This window comes from Physeter macrocephalus, chromosome 11 (assembly GCF_002837175.3).
Source record: "Physeter macrocephalus isolate SW-GA chromosome 11, ASM283717v5, whole genome shotgun sequence".
Classification (NCBI taxonomy): domain Eukaryota; kingdom Metazoa; phylum Chordata; class Mammalia; order Artiodactyla; family Physeteridae; genus Physeter; species Physeter macrocephalus.
This window is the reverse complement of record NC_041224.1, coordinates 120,887,461-120,905,446: the sequence shown is the minus strand read 5'-3', so window position 1 is coordinate 120,905,446 and position 17,986 is coordinate 120,887,461. Positions and strand designations below refer to the sequence as shown.

General features: G+C 38.5%; 1 protein-coding gene across 1 annotated transcript in view; it reads right to left on the bottom strand.

Annotated features, from left to right (window-relative positions):
- The window catches only part of TTC6 (tetratricopeptide repeat domain 6), a 214,333-nt gene that overhangs the window by 34,729 nt on the left and 161,618 nt on the right, over nucleotides 1–17,986 (bottom strand). Inside the window, exons 15-18 of the mRNA XM_024114964.2 lie at nucleotides 7,922–8,091; nucleotides 4,874–4,994; nucleotides 3,049–3,199; nucleotides 301–383 (exon numbers count right to left, since the gene is read on the bottom strand). Of these exons, the coding sequence (XP_023970732.2) occupies nucleotides 301–383; nucleotides 3,049–3,199; nucleotides 4,874–4,994; nucleotides 7,922–8,091 (525 nt within the window). The remainder of the gene's footprint in view (nucleotides 1–300; nucleotides 384–3,048; nucleotides 3,200–4,873; nucleotides 4,995–7,921; nucleotides 8,092–17,986) is intronic.

Below are 17,986 nucleotides of genomic sequence, written 5' to 3'. Positions count from 1 at the left end.
CATGAGATCTGTGATAACTATCTAACCAGTAATCTAGAGAGGCCTCAAAGAACTTAAACACAGACAGTTGTGTTTTGATGCAAGGACAGAAAAAAGGGAAAGATCTGTTATCTTATATTATGAATTTTCTTAAAGTTTAACAAAAACAACTATATCTGACTTGCTGGTTTGGAGATGGCCATTTCTGGGAGATTAAATGTAAAACAAGGAGGCTGGAAGGATCAAGAAAGAAGTAAGGATTCCAACAGACAGCTCAGATACTAAGTTATCCCAAGAAGAATTCTATTTCTATGCACATACCTTATTATATATAATTGGATTCTATCTGGCTGAAGGTGGATAGCACGAGATAATTCTCTTACTGCCTTTTTCAATTTGTGCAACTGTTGAGTGATAAACAGAAACTTAGCTCATAATAATACTGATTGCTTCCTTTCTGATAGTTATTCCCTCCCACCCTTCAATACAGAAATTTTGCAGGAATCTCTCCTAATACACGTGTTTCTTAAGAATCATCAGAGCAAGTGGGATGCAGAGAAGTTAAAAAAAAATTTATGAAGCAAAGTCTTTTTTTTTTTTTAAATTATCTTTAAGTTTGAAGAATGATTATACAGATCCACAAATATATAGTTTTAAATAAATATGATTATATCATATATTCTAGTTTGTTTTTCCTTTTTGTTTAGCTTTTCAGTTTTTCTACCTCAACCATAACACCTTTTACACCAAACTTTACTCATGTTAATAAACTAGCTTGCAAAGGAATGTAAAATACAAAGTAAAAGTCATTTCCACTTAAAAATAAGAGAGGAAAAACAAGCTTGCACATAATGAGTAAAATGGATGAATAGAACAAAATACAACAATGATGAAAAAGATATCTGTTTCAAATCAATATACAATGAAAAGTAAACAATGATTCTTTCCTTAATACTGGTTACAGAGCATAATCTGAATTTATACAAATTTTTACACATTGGGGAAATTACAAAAGGGGGAACTAAACACATCCCAGCAAAATGAACCTGGGACAACAAACAACTCCTCTTACTATGCTGACATGGTGATCAAAACATTTGTGCATGGAAGTAGACAATACCTGTTAAAATGGTACAAAGTGTTTGGAGGAAATAGTGGGTGGAGTCAAAAGAGGGAATTCAAAAGGAGGGAGTCTGAGATGTTTTTAAATAAATTTAAGAATTACTGTGGAACTTCAGGCCTGCTGCTTCTCAAGCTAACCCTGATCAGGGTGGTGTAATTAATAAACCACCTTGTCATATGCCTGCATTACTCCACCTGGTTCCAATCATACACGGCTATGCATTGAGGAAACCCTGACTGGGAATGATGGAAGCTCACTCTCTGGTCTTTACAAGCTTTCCTGGGGTTGGACTTCTCCAGGTAGCAGTAGATTGGATTTACCCTGGAGCCTAAACCCACACTGTAGGCATATGTATTCTTCTATATACATACACAGGGTTTGGTTTGTCATTGTTTTTTTCTACATGGGATCATACTGTATACACTTTAAAGTCTTCTAAATCTTGTTCTAGAATATCTCTTGGAAATCCCTCCAAATCACCTGGCATAATTCTAACTATTCTTTTTATTGACTATATAATACTCTATAGTGTGAATACAACATAATTTATTCAACCATTACTGTGAAGAGGTTTTTGTCTCCTCAGAACAATGAGTCTTTGAATATATGTCCTTAAACCTTGATATTATGCTGGTGCTTTGGTTTCTAAATATGCTCAGAGGAAATTCCAACTTCCCCATAAGGCCTCAGCTCCATCAACAGGGAGTGAAGCAAAAGGGCCACACACACTCCCCACCCCTTCCCAACAGGGATCAAAAGCAAACCTGCCCTGGGGACAATACCAAAATGGCCCCAGGGTCTTCTGCTTCCATCATTCGGAAGGTAAGGACTTACTTAGTCACACTGCATCCTGAGATGAAGACAATGAGAACAGAGCCTCTAGCAAACTCCCAATGGACATGCAGTGTGAGCAAGAAATGAACCTTTGTTATTTTAAGATGGTGATTTTGAAGTTTTATTTGTTGTTGTTGTTTTCCACAGCATAACAGGCTATCCTGACTGAAACCAATGTGAGGAGAGGACTTGTAGGAGACAGGGCAGAAAGGTAACAAGGAGCCAGTTCACATGAGCTCTTGTAGGCCTTTGGCTTTTGCAAGATTTGGCTTTTATTTTGAGCACAAAGGGAAGCTATTGAAGGGTTCCAGGCAAAGAAGTGACATAATCCGATTTATGTTTTAACAGGATCACTATGCTGCTGTTTTGATAACCCATCAAAAAGGAATAAAGAACAGAAGCAAGAAGACCAGGAGGCTACTGCAATAACGCTGGTGAGAAATCAGTGTCTTGGACAGGACGGTTAGTGATGGAGCAGTAGAAAGGAATATCTATTTTGAAAGGTAGACACAACAGCTAACAGTCTTTATCTCTGGAAAGTCCAAGTTGGTTGGAGTCAGAGAGAGCTCTTATTATTTACTGTATTGTTTAAATTTTACACTAAGGATATATTATTTTTTTAATTTAAATAACTTGTAAATTTTAAACAAAATTTAAAGGGACGTGTGAATGATTTGGACCCCATTCTATGCACAGATCTCATTCTATGAACTCACCCATTCACTCACTCCTCATACACACACACACAAACCTGATGGACTCTAAAATGTTAACAGTAGTTATCTCTAGAGAATGAAATAATGGATGGTTTTAAATGTATTCTTATTTGCATACATATATTACATGTGGTAAATATACATTGCTTTTGTAATAAGAAAAAAACAGGCATTATTTAAAAAAAAAAAGACAAAAATTCACACTTAATCAGGAGAGGATTTTTAAGTGGGTAATTATAGTTAACTATCAATATATCTAATATGTATTGTTTATAAATGCATTAGGCTCTGTAATTAGCTGAAAAAGAATACATTGATATATTTTAAATTACATTGAACAAATATTCAAAAAATTAAAACATTTTTAAAAAATCAAAGTTCTCAAACCTTAAATACCTTATGATAGGCTTCTGCTCGACAAATATAGCTTTGAATGTACATAGGGTCAAGTCTAATAGCCTCAGAAAAATACCAAGTGGCTTCAGTGTAGTTATCCAGGTGTAGTAGATATACGAGGCCAATATTTATATAAGCCAAAATAATGGTTCTAAAAAAAATGAGAAAGCAAAATATTCTTAGACATTTTAATTATTCCAGATGTTCTCCAATTATAAATGAACCTAATGAAATACATACATCAATTTATACCAAAGTTCTTTCTCAATGTTTTCCTAAAGCAAAATAAATTAGTTAAATACTTTCTATTAAAAATTATAAACATCTTTATGAAATCCTTAGTTAGGAAGAAACATTTGTAGAGTCTGTCCTAGTAACTGATTTCCTGAAGTCTCCTAGATTCTTAGCAATACTTCACTCTTCCTTGACTTAATCTTGACTTATCTTGGATAGCAAGCTTAGTTTTCCTCAACTCAAAGGTTTTTGCCTCAAGCTATGTTGTATTCGCCAAGAGAAAGGGTGAGGAACAGTGAGAAAGGGCAATATTCTCGAGGCTTAGGGTTAAAAATCCTCTCCACAGGGCTTCCCTGGTGGCGCAGTGGTTGAAAGTCCGCCTGCCGATGCAGGGGACACGGCTTCGTGCCCGGGTCCAGGAGGATCCCACACGCCGCGAAGCGGCTAGGCCCGTGAGCCGTGGCCGCTGAGCCTGCGCGTCCAGAGCCTGTGCTCCGCAACGGGAGAGGCCACAACAGTGAGAGGCCCGTACCGCAAAAACAAACCGTACCGCAAAAAAAAAAAAAAAAAAAAAAAAAAAAAAAATCCTCTCCACAGAGGTATTAACCCAGTTGCTTTTCTATATCAAATAAAAGTTGTTTTTCTCTCTTAGAATCAAACAATTTTCAATGTAGCAATAACCTTAGAAATTATTTGTTCCATGCCTCTATTTCAAAATGAGGAAACTACACATTCTGTATCCCAACTGCACAGAAGCCCTGACCCTTTTGCCGACTGCCCACTTTCTGGCTTTCTGCAACTGAAACTCATTTCTTTCCCTTCCTGACTCAAAAATATCCCAAAGAAAACCACTGTGGCCATTGTGGAGCCATGTTCCATGACTTTTCCCAAGTCAAGTTCAAAGTTTACCTTAAATAAGCTAAGCAAGCAGTCTGCCGGTTGGCACAGAATGGGCATGATTTGTTACTCTTTCTGACACCTTCCATTTTAAAGAATACTTCTTTGGAAAGAAGAGGAATTATTTAATTAAACTCTACTTTTTACAGCCTGGCTTTCTGACTAGTGTATGTAACTTTCAGTCTGTTCTTTCTTGAACCTGTGTTCTAATGGTATTTGCTTTTTTATTTTGCTTTACTAAACAAAATGTAGTCAGAAGTTCTAAATAGAGGATTTCTTCCCACTGAGTCGTATATTGTGCCTAGCAACAATATATCAAGCAAATATTTTGCCATTATTTTAAAACTTGATGACAATTTTCCATGAACTTAACTTCAGAAAGTTTTAACCTGGGCATCTCCAAACTGCTCTTAATTACTAGTTGATTTTGCTATGCTTGGATTTAAACTCCTCTCAAATCCATTCAATCTCTAAAGTTTGTAAAAGCATCTGAGGCAAACAGATATTGAGAATAGTTCTTATTTTAAAAGTAATCTTATTTTCAGAGGTAGTATTCTAATTCTAGGATGATTTCATAATTGTCTCATTTTTACAAGGTTATTAATGATGAGGGGAGAAAGCTTTTTCTTTCACCTTGGTATTTTCTTGATTTTATATAAAAGTGAAATCAGTAAGAATAAAAGGGGAAACATACCTTTCTAGAGAAATAACAGCTTCAAAGTCACAAATTGCCAGCAACCAAAGTTTTAGATTCACATAGAGTATGCCCCGATGTAGAAAACAACTAAGATTCTCATAGCCATCATTTATGAGAGCTTAAAAATAAAGGTATATATCTTATTCAGGTTCTGAACAAACATATCTGAGTTATATTTTAGCCTATGCCCCTTCCTACTGCTTATTCTTATTTTTTTTTACATTACATAAAATAAAACATATCTATAATGAGTGTACTTATTTGGTGAGTAAAAAATAGTACTCACATTAAAAAGTGTATTTGTTTATAAGGAACAATGTGACTATTATGGTTCACAAACTCATTAGAGCTGGAAGAAATCCTGGTATTAATCTAGGATAGTCCACTCACTTTACAGATGAAGAGATTAAGGTCCAAAGGGGCCAGGTACAGTGACCATGCAAATCAATGGCAAAGATGGGCCTAGAATCTAACCTCTGATACACTGCAGTGGATTGAAGTCAGAAAGGCGCCATTGCCCTTGATGGCTTGTTATTATCTGGAATATAGGAAGGCATCATTACTGGCCAAAGAACAGGTTCTGGTACAAACCCAGACTGGGGCAGACAGCAGAGGTCAGGTTTATACACATAAACCAGGAAGGGCAGCTCAAAGAGGCTACTCCAATTGCAAGCAGACCTTGGAGTTAAGGCAGGCAACTTGACTACGCGTATCCCAAAGAACAGAAGCATGGGGCAAAAATAACCTCCTCTCAGGACTCCAGGCATGTGGCTCTCATCAGTGACCAGTCTAGCAGTCTAGAGGTTATCTCATGTCTCCTCATTTGCTGATTCCCCCTCAACTTTCAAAAACATGCCATGAATTAGATGAGATTTTTACATTTGATCCACATCACCCAAGCTTCTCAAGCTAAAAAGGGAAAGTTCTGCAAAAAATGTACATAATGTTCATAGCCTGGGACACAAATATGCACAATACTAGATTTGGGGAAGTATTCCTAGTGTAAGCAGTGATCATACAGATTAAGTAATCACTTGAAGGCCATTTGACTGCTCAGTTCACAGTATGACTGTCTAGCAAGGAGAAAAATAGCTGCAGTTGGTTAGTTGGTTGCTCTAGAAAAATAGAAACCTTCTTTTTTTTAATTTTTTTTTTTTAATTTTTGAATTTTATTTTACTTATTTTTTCATACAGCAGGTTCTTATTAGTCATCAGTTTTATACACATCAGTGTATACATGTCAATCCCAATCGCCCAATTCATCACACCACCGCCACCACCACCCCGCCGCTTTCCCCCCTTGGTGTCCATACAAGAAACATTCTTCTTGAGGAAACAAAAATATTAGAATTACTTATCCTCTCTGTGCTTCGGTTTTCTCATCAGTAAAATGGGGATGATAATAGTACCTACCTCATAGCATTATTCTGAAGAGTAATTGAGACACTCCATATATAGCATTTAGAATAGTGCTTGGCTATAGTGAAATGCCTAATGAATGTTAGATATTATTATCAGCTTAGAAAAATATATTGAGGGTCCTTTTAGATTGTGAAAGATAAAACTCCTTCGGCTATCCTATAGGAAAAGATTGAGGCTAAAATAAAGCTGGTCTGCTCTGAATAATTAAATAATAAGGATCTGTATTACTGTGATAGCCTAGAAAAGAGCGGGTGAAGAGCCCAAAACTTGGAGAAGAGGGAAATACGAGAAAGCAGCTTTTAGGAAGACCAGGAAGAAAGGGGTTTAGCCAGATGGCAGATGGACCGGGCTGACAGAGACCAATAAAAGATAAACTTACAGAAATAAGGGTGTTTAACCTTCAAATTTAAATTATCTGTGCTAACTTTATCCTCTGAACCCTAAAACATTTAGTAACAGATGGTAGCCATGAGCAGTGAATTGGTGAACAAAAATGGAGACTCAGACAGCAGAAATTAGGTACAAAGATTCCAAGAGAATTGAACAGGAATCCTCAGTTCTCTCTTCTAGGAATCCTTGGAAATAGAAGGGAGGGCACTAGACTCCTCTCAGCACATAGGATGGGCTTTGAGTTATTTTATTTGAATATTCATGGGAAGGGTGACCTCAGAAGGCAAATGGATTTAGAGATATCAAGAAACAATCATCTTTTGGAGTTCCCTTGTGGTCTAGTGGTTAGGATTTGGCACTTTCACTGCTATGGCCGGGGTTCAATCCCTGGTCAGGGAACTGAAATCCCACAAGATGCAAAGCACTGCCAAAGGAAAAAAAAGGAGAAACAATCATCTTAGATTGCCTCTCCTGAGGAGCTATGTATTCTCTTCCTAAGAGTCTAGTGGTCTCCTTAATCTCTAGATTCTGCCTCATCTAGGATGTTGGGATTCTAGCACTTTGCACCCAGGTGAACACAGCCATGTTTGGAGTGTTGGACTCTGGCTAGAATTTGCCAGTCAGGATGGGCTCATTTATTCAGCTGACACTGTTTACTGAGCACTTATTCTACGCCCAGAATTGTGGACATATTCATATACCAAGAATGCACTGGTACAGGGTAAAGTGGAAATGGCCACTTTTAGCTGTTGGCATCCTCTTACTGAGGATTCTCAAAGCCCATTTTTAGTCTAAGGGTTACAAAACTCTGAATTTGACTAATCCATGGGCTGGGTCTATGGAGTAGGACACAGCCCACCAGGAAAAATCACTGCCATTTTAGCAAGACAACTGAGAAATAGGACTGGATTTCCATAAATAGCCTCAGAACTTCATATATAGAAAGATATTTCTTTGATATGATATTCTCTCTTTGTCACAGTTGTACACACATAAACACACACACACTCATACACACTAAAAGGGAATATTAGAAACACTTTTAGCTAAATTATTGTAGCTTTAAGTATAAATAAATATATATGCTATATAAATATATATAAGTATATATATATAAATGTATAACAATATACATATTACATTAGTCATCCCACATTAGTATTCCACTCCATGAAAGTGAGCTGCTGAACCTCAGATTAAATTCCCATGTATTTGCCATTAAAGGTGAAGTACCTGAAACACTATAATCCTGCAGTGCTCTTAGAGGGTTACTCTTCCTAAATAAGCAGGCTCTGTAATACAATGCTAACCAGTTACTAGGATCTAAGTGAATTGCAGTAGAAAGATCGTGAGTTGCTTGCTTATAAAAGTGCCGTTTAAAATATACTCTCCCTCGGTATGTCCTAGAAAAAGAAAAAAATTCATTTTAACATGTACTGTAAAATAGAAATTTTCTCTTTTTGTCAAACTTATACAACTAACTTTATATTTGAACAACAACTTGTGATTATTTCTCTTTGCTTCCCAGGAAAGTTTAGTCATAATGTTAATAGCAAAAAGGATATGGACATTTTATAAATAAATATATAAATATATAATAAAATACTTTATGCTTATTGATATTATATATTAATTATATATATGCTTAATAATTATTATTATATTTCTTACATTTATCAGAGAGGTGTGTCAATAAAATAAATGAGGCACCCAAGATACACGGAAGATACACCCCCAAAAATGGGAGGCTGCTCTATCTGCAAGGGTAAAAGCATCAGTTTTTTGTTTTTGTTTTTTTTTTTGCGGTACGCGGGGCTCTCACTGTTGTGGCCTCTCCCGTTGCGGAGCACAGGCTCCGGAAGCGCAGGCTCAGCGGCCATGGCTCACGAGCCCAGCCGCTCTGCGGCATGTGGGATCTTCCCGGACCGGGGCACGAAGCCGTGTCCCCTGCATCGGCAGGCGGACTCTCAACCACTGCACCACCAGGGAAGCCCTGCATCAGTTTTATGAGTTGAATTCTATCTCCATTAACTTCTGACTTCAATTTCGAAATTTTCATTGATCTATATCAACTCTGAAAATCTCATCTTCGATCACTTAATAATGTAAAACAAATCAGTTTTTACAGCTAAAATTAAAAAGACAATTAAGGAAAAACAGGAAGAATAAGCTAGTAGGTTGCCTGCTCTGAAGAAGTTAAATCCAGGGGGAGGAAAATAGATGTTCAAGAAGGTTATAGTATGAAAACAATGGTAATTTGGAAAAAAGAGTACAGCAAGTAACAGAGGTCTTTCAAAAGCACTAAGCATCCTAAGACTCAGGATATTTTATCGTGGAGCAAAATATTTTTTTACCCCACATATAAGAAATGTCTTATGTAGTTTCTAATGAATATAAGAATCTTACTTTTATTTTTAATAATTTCTGACTGCCAAAGACTATTACTAATTATTTCTAAGTATATATATGATTCTGAACTTAAAATCTTACAGAATAAAACATTACTAACATTTTTTGTAGGATACCATTAAGTCATGTCAATTCCTCAAACACAATGACTTTTGCATCCATTCCTTCTTTCATTTCTACTGCCTCAATACTGAAGACCCTCATCAAATCACATCTGGGCTACTACTTTATTCCATTCTTATCTCTAGAGTGATGAGATTTGATCATCAGCTAATAAAGATAACTTTTCTAAAAAACTTTCAACAGCTCCCTATTGACAATGGGATAAGGCTGAATTCTTTAAAAAGGCATATAAGGCCTCCCATAAGATAACACCACATTATAACACCTTGAATTAACCTTCTGTTCTTCTCCAACTAATCTGATGCCTTCCTGCAAGTAATCCCCCTTTAAGTCAAGAAGCAGACAACCAGAATAGAACAATATCAAGGGATGAATTTTTAAAGAGCTTCAAAAAAGTTTGCCCTCCCTTTAAATGGCTGCAAGCTGAGATAATTTTAGAAGTAAGTTATTTCAAACTTTCAAAGAACAAAAATTATCCAATCCTAAAGGACATGTTTCTAAGAAAAAAAAAAAGATGAAAGACTTAATTCATTTTGAGAAAGTAGCCAAATCCTGAAATCAAATCTGACTATGAAATTAGTGAACAATCTTACTATGAATATAGATGAAAAACTCTTAAAGAAAGTGAAGACAAAGCAAATTCAGTATTGTTTAATAATATTTTATCTAAAAATATATGATGGCCAAGAGGCATTTATCCTTCAAAATTAGAAAGCCTATTACCATGAAATTCTTATACGTAGATCATAGGAAAGAAATTTAAACAGGAATAAAGAGATACTCCCTTGAAATAATTAAAGAATAAATGGCTCAAAAATTACAACTGTGATGTTTCTTGGTAAAAGTCAAAGGCATTTTCATTAAGTTCAAAAGATGAAGATTCTTATTATCACCAACATTATTGTTAAGTTAAAGTTGATGCAATGATAAAATGAGTTGGGAGATTAGAGTAGAGCAAAAGAGGTAGAACAGGGAACTCCAAAACTCCACCTTTCCACAAAAGCAATGAATAAGTGGGCAAACACTGTCAGAAGCAATTAAAGAATTAAGAATCTAATTAAAAACTTAGAACCACCAGGGTAATACTTAATAAAGGAGGAAAAGCTGCTGAATTTTGGTAAGAGAGCTCTGTGGTGTTCTAACTCACCCTATTTCCCTCCCCAACTTCCCAAACCCATGGTGGCCTTGAATAAAACAACCTGCATTCCTGATGCAGGTTACTAGTACCAGAGGGAACAATACAAATCTTATTCTCAAAGAACTGTAGCTGTGTAGTTTTGACCTGTCTGGTGGATCACTGAAAGACTGGCTCAAATGTTTCCCTTTGTTTTGACTGCCTTAGAGCTTTCCCAGGGCTGATGTGACTTCCTGGATGGTATTTCTCAAAGTCATTTAAAGGCAAATGTATTAGCTGCTGCCACTTGGGGCAAGGGATAACAGTTGGGGCAGGCAATACTCAAACCAAAAACCCTTGTAAGAAAGAAGGTGGAGAAGGAGATACCAGGGGGATGAGGGCTTTAGAAAGTTTCCGCATATTGTAGGGAATCTAAAAGGCCACATGCAAACCCAAGGCTGAAAGCATGCACAGAGAAGACGTACGAAGACCCTTAGCTTTCACCTCTGGTTAATTCAGGCTCTGTGCAAGTAAGACATGAAAGCTAAGGCACTGAAGTTGTCTGGATAAGCATCCAAGGAGTGCACCAAAAGAGAGTCAATCTGCAAAGACTGAGCGAGTTTTTTTGTTTGTTTCGTTGGTTGGTTTTGTTGGAATCTCAGTCAAATCACTAGCTGACCACCAAGGTAACAGAACACAGACTTCAGTGGCCACACATGACAAAGAATACAGACTTACAAAATCTGTTCAGAAAAGTCACTAAACAAACTACATGAATGACAAGAAGCAGCAACAAAAAACACTGGAAGAGGAGGAGGTGAATCTGATATCCAAAGGTGCCACATAATAATATTCAAAATGACTACTTTTCAACAAAAAATTACAAGTAATGCAAAGGAAGAAGAAAATATGGCTTATTCACAGGATAAAAAGAAAAAAAAAAACCATCCCTGAGGAAGCCCAGATATTGGACAAAGACTTAAAATCAACTGTCTTAAAATCAACTTAAAAGACTTTAAATAAACTACCTTTGGGAAACCCATGACAGTCCAGTGGTTAGGACTCGGCACTTTCACTGCCAGGGCCCAGGTTCGATCCCTAGTCAGGGAACTAAGATCCTGCAAGCCATTTGGCCCAGCCAAAAACAAAAAACAAAACAAAACAAAACAACCCACAAAACTATCTTAAATATGTTCATATAGCTAAAAGAAACCATAAAGAACTAAAGAAAACTAAGAGAATGATGTCTCAACACATAAAGAGTATCAATAAAGATACTGATAGATAGAACTAGATTGACAGATAGAGAAATTATTGAAAAAAAGGAACCAAATAGAAATTCTGGAGTTGAAAACTACAAAAACGAATGAAAATTCACTAGTGGTTTCAACAACAGATTTGAGAAAGCAAAAGAAAGATTCAGGAAACTTGGAGTAAGGTCAATTCAGATTATCCAGCCTGAGAAGCAGAAAGAAAAAAAGATTGAAAAACAAAAAAACAAAAAAACGTTGAGGGACCTCTGGAACACCATCAAGCATACCAACATATGCATACATTGCAAGTCACAAAAGGAAAGGAGATAGTAAAGGAGCAGAAATGACATTTGAAAAAGTAATGGTTGAAAGCTTCCCAAATTTGATGAAAGAAATGAGTCTATACAACCAAGAAGCTCAATGATTCCATAAATTTGAAGAAATCTAGAGGCACCTTATAATCAACCTGGTGAAAGCCAAAGACAAAGAAAGAATCTTGAAAGCAGTATGAGAGAAGCAACTCATCATGTACTTGGAATACTCAATAAGATGAATAGCTGATTTCTCATCCAAAATCACAGCCAGAAAGATCATGACTCACTGAATAGTCTATGAATCATAAACACAATAAGTAAAAAGAAAACCACTCTTAGGCACAATATACCAAAACTGCTGAAATCCAAGGACAATGAGAAGGGCTTCCCTGGTGGCACAGTGGTTAAGAATCTGCCTGCCAATGCAGGGGACCGGGTTCGAGCCCTGGTCCAGGAAGGTCCCACATGCCACAGTGCAACTAGGCCCGTGCGCCACAACTACTGAGCCTTCGCTCTAGAGCCCATGAGCCACAACTACTGAGCCCGCATGCCACAACTACTGAAGCAGACACTCCTAGAGCCTGTGCTTCGGAACAAGAGAAGCCACTGCAGTGAGAAGCCCGTGCACCTCAACGAAGAGTAGCCCCCGCTTGCCGCAACTAGAGAAAAGCCCTCGCACTGCAATGAAGACCCAACGCAGCCAAAAATAAATAAATAAATAAATGAAAATTTAAAAGACAATGAGAAAAGTTTAAAAGCAACCAAAGGAAAAAGACACATTACTTTCAAAGGCATTGACCAACCACTGATTTTTTTCACTTAAAAAAAATAGGAATCTATATGACACTGCATTGCAATTATGTTCAAAGTGCTGAAAGAAAACAAATGCCAAGGGAGGACCTTCAAGATGGCGGAGGAGTAAGACACAAAGATCACCTTCCTCCCCACAAATACATCAGAAATACATCTACATGTGGAACAACTCCTACAGAACACCTACTGGCAGAAGACCTCAGACTTCCCAAAAGGCAAGAAAATCCCTATGTACCTGCGTAGGGCAAAAGAAAAAAGAAAAAACAGAGACAAAAGAATAGGTACAGGACCCGCACCTCTCAAGGGAGCTGTGAAGGAGGAAAAGTTTCCACACACTAGGAAGCCCCTTTGCAGGCAGAGACAGGGTGTGGGCGGGGGGGAAGCTTTGGAGCCATGGAGGAGAGTGCCACAACAGGGGTGCAGAGGGCAAAGCAGAGAGGTTCCCACACAGAGGATCGGTGCCGATCAGCACTCACTAGCCTGAGAGGCTTGTCTGCTCACCCGCTGGGACGGGTGAGGGCTGGGAGCTGAGGCTCAGTCGTCAGAGGGCAGATCCCAGGGAGAGGACTGGGGTTGGCTGTGTGAACACAGCCTGAAGGGGGCTAGTGCAGCACAGCTAGCTGGGAGAGAATCTGGGAGAAAGTCTGGAAATGCCTAAGAAGCAAGAGACAATTGTTTCAGGGTGCGCAATGACTGGAAATTCAGAGCATCCCCTAAACGAGCTTCAGAGACAGGCGCGAGCCGCGGCTTTCAGCGCGGACACCAGAGACAGGCATGAAACGCTAAGGCTGCTGCTGCAGCCACCAAGAAGCCTGTGTGTAAGCACAGGTCACTATCCACACCTCCCCTCCTGGGAGCCTGTGCAGCCCGCCACTGCCAGGGTCCCGGGACAATTTCCCCGGGAGAGCACACGGCATGCCTCAGGCTCATGCAATGTCACACGGGCCTCTGTAGCCGAAGGCTCACTGCATTCTGTACCCCTCCCTCCCCACAGCCTGAGTGAGACAGAGCCTCCTAGTCAGCCGTTCCTTTAACCCCGTCCTGTCTGGGTGAAGAGAAGATGTCAGAGGGCAACCTACATGCAGAGGCAGGGCCAAATCCAAAGCTGAACCCCAGGAGCTGTGCAAACAAAGAAGAGAAAGGAAAATTTCTCCATGCAGCCTCAGGAGCAGCAGATTAAATCTCCACAATCAACTTGATGTACCCTGCATCTGTGAAATACCTGAATAGACAATGAATCCTCCCAACATTGAGGCAGTGGATTTTGGGAGCAACTGTGGACTTGAGGCTTGCTATATGTGACTGACTAGTTTCTGATTTATAAGTTTACCTTAGTTTAAATTTTAGATCTTGTTATCATTGTTGGATTTGTTTATGGGTTTGGTTGCTCTCTTCATTTATTTTTATTACCTTTTAAATTTTTTTATTCTAATATTTTAAAAAAATTTTACTTTAATAACTTTATTTTATTTATTTAGTTCTTTTCTTTTCTTCTCCCTTTTGTTCTGAGCTGTGTGGCTGACAGGGTCTTGGTGCTCTGGCCAGGTGTCAGGCCTGAGATTCTGAGGAGGGAGGGCTGAGTTCAGGACATTGGACCACCAGAGACCTCCCGGCTCCATGTAATATCGATCACCTACAGCTCTCCCAGAGATCTCTGTCACAACACTAAGACGCAGCTCCACTCAACACCCAGCAAGCTACAGTGCTGGACACCCTATGCCAAACAACTAGCAAGACAGGAAGACAACCCCCCCATTAGCAGAGAGGCTGTGTAAAATCATACTAAGGTCACAGACACCCCAAAACAGACCACGGGAGGTGGTCCTGCCCACCAGAAAGACTAGATCCAGCCTCATCCACCAGAACACAGGCACCAGTCCCCTCCACGAGGAAACCCACACAACCCACTGAACCAACCTTACCCACTGGGGGCAGACACCAAAAACAACAGGATGATCCAAAATCCTGGAAATTGAATGGAGAAAATAAAAAAAAGTTTAATAAGGACCTAGAAGAACTAAAGAGCAAACAAACAATGATGAACAACATAATAAATGAAATTAAAAATTCTCTAGAAGGAATCAATAGCAGAATAACTGAGGCAGAAGAACAGATAAGTCACCTGGAAGATAAAATAGTGGAAATAACTACCACAGAGCAGAATAAAGAAAAAGAATTGAGGACAGTCTCACAGACTTCTGGGACAACATTAAATGCACCAACATTCAAATTATAGGGGTCCTAGAAGAAGAAGAGGAAAAGAAAGGGATTGAGGAAATATTTGAAGAAACTATACTTGAACACTTCCCTAATATGGGAACGGAAATAGCCAATCAAGTCCAGAAAGGGCAGAGTCCCATATAGGATAAATCCAATGAGAAACACGCCAAGACACATATTACTCAAACTATGAAAAATTAAATACAAAGAAAAATATTAAAAGCACCAAGGGAAAAACAACAAATACCATACAAGGGAATCCCCATAAGGTTAACAGCTGATCTTTCAGCAGAAACTCTGCAAGCCAGAAGGGAGTGGTGGGACATATTTAAAGTGGTGAAGGGGAAAAACCTACAACGAAGATTACTCTACCCAGCAAGGATCTCATTCAGATTTGATGGAGCAATTAAAACCTTTACAGACAAGCAAAAGCTAAGAGAATTCAGCACCACCAAGGAAAAGACCTACAATAACAAACCCAAAACAATTAAGAAAATGGTAATAGGAACATACATATCTATAATTAATTTAAATGTAAGTGGATTAAATGCTCCAACTAAAAGACATAGACTGGCTGAATGGATACAAAAACAAGACCTGTATGTATGCTGTCTACAAGAGACCAACTTCAGACATAGGGACACATACAGACCGAAAGTGAGGGGATGGAAAAACATATTCCATGCAAATGGAAATCAAAAGAAAGCTGGAGTAGCAATTCTCATAGCAGACAAAATAGACTTTAAAGACTATTACAAGAGACAAAGAAGGACACTACATAATGATCAAGGGATCAATCCAAGAAGAAGATATAACAATTGTAAATCTTTATGCACCCAACATAGGAGCACCTCAATACATAAGGCAAATGCTAACAGCCATAAAAGGGGAAATCGACAGTAACACAATCATAGTAGGGGACTTTAACACCCCACATTCACCAATGGACAGATCAACCAAAATGAAAATGGATAAGGAAACACAAGCTTTAAATGACACATTAAACAAGATGGACTTAATTGATATTTATAGGACATTGCAACCAAAAAGAACAGAATTCACTTTCTTCTCAAGTTCGCATGGAACATTCTCCAGGATAGATCATATCGTGGGTCACAAATCAAGCCTTGGTAAATTTAAGAAAACTAAAAACGTATCAAGTATCTTTTCTGACCACAATGCTATGAGACTAGATATCAATTACAGGAAAAAAAAACTGTAAAAAATACAAACACATGGAGGCTAAACAATACTAAATAACCAAGAGATCACTGAAGAAATCCAAGAGGAAATCAAAAAATACCTAGAAACAAATGACAATGAAAACACGACGGCCCCAAACCTATGGGATGCAGCAAAAGCAGTCCTAAGAGGGGAGTTTATAGCAATACAATCCTACCTCAAGAAACAAGAAAAATCTCAAATAAACAACCTAACCTTACACCTAAAGCAATTAGAGAAAGAAGAACAACAACAAAAAAAAAAACAACCCATAGTTAGCAGATGGAAAGAAATCATAAAGATCAGATCAGAAATAAATGAAAAAGAAATGAAGGAAATGATAGCAAAGATCAATAAACCTAAAAGCTGGTTCTTTGAGAAGGTAAACAAAATTGATAAACCATTAGCCAGACTCATCAAGAAACAAAGGGAGGGGCTTCCCTGGTGGCGCAGTGGTTAAGACTCTGCCTGTCAATGCAGGGGACACGGGTTCGATCCTTGGTCTGGGAGGATCCCACATGCCACACAGCAGCTAAGCCTGTGTGCCACAACTACTGAGCCTGTGCTCTAGAGCCTGCGAGCCACAACTACTGAAGCCTGCACGCCTAGAGCCCGTGCTCCGCCACAAGAGAAGTCACCACAGTGAGAAGCCCGCACACAGCAACGAAGACAAATGCAGCCAAAAATAAATAAATATATTTTTTTTAAAAAAAGAAACAAAGGGAGAAGACTCAGATCAACAGAATTAGAAATGAAAAAGGAGAAGTAACAACTCACACTGCAAAAATACAAAGGATCATGAGAGATTACTACAAGCAACTATATGCCAATAAAATGGACAACCTGGGGCTTCCCTGGTGGCACAGTGGTTAAGAATCTGCCTGCCAATGAGGGAACATGGGTTCGAGCCCTGGTCTGGGACGATCCTACATGCTGCGGAGCAACTAAGCCCATGAGCCACAACTACTGAGCCTGCGCATCTGGAGCCTGTGCTCCACAACAGGAGAGGCCATGACAGTGAGACGCCCTGCCCCCACTCGCCGCAACTGGAGAAAGCCCTTGCACAGAAATGCAGACCCAACACAGCCAAAAATAAATAAATAAATTTATTTATTTTTTTAAAAAAGGACAACCTGGAAGAAATGGACAAATTCTTAGAAAAGCACAACCTTCTGAGACTGAACAGGTAAGAAATAGAAAATATAAACAGACCCATCACAGCACTGAAATTGAAGTTGTGATTAAATATCTTCCAACAAACAAAAACCCAGGACCAGATGGCTTCACAGGTGAATTCTATCAAACATTTAGAGAAGAGCTAACACCTATCCTTCTCAAACCTTCCAAAATATAGCAGAGGGAGGAACCCTCCCAAACTCATTCTAAGAGGCCACCATCACCCTGATACCAAAACCAGACAAAGATGTCACAAAGAAAAAACTACAGGCCAATATCACTGATGAACATAGATGCAAAAATCCTCAACAAAGTAATGGCAGACAGAATCCATCAGCAAATTAAAAGGATCATACACCATGTCCAAGTGGGTTTATCCCAGGAATGCAAGGATTCTTCAATATATCCAAATCAATGTGATGCACTATATTAATGAAGTGCAGGATGAAAACAATATGATCATCTCAGTAGATGCAGAAAAAGCTTCTGACAAAATTCAACACCGATTTATGATGAAAACTCTCCAGAAAGTAGGCATAAAGGGAACTTACCTCAACATAATAAAGGCCATATATGACAAACCAACAGCCAACATTGTTCTCAATGGTGAAAAACTGAAACCATTTCCACTAAGATCAGGAAAAAGACAAGGCTG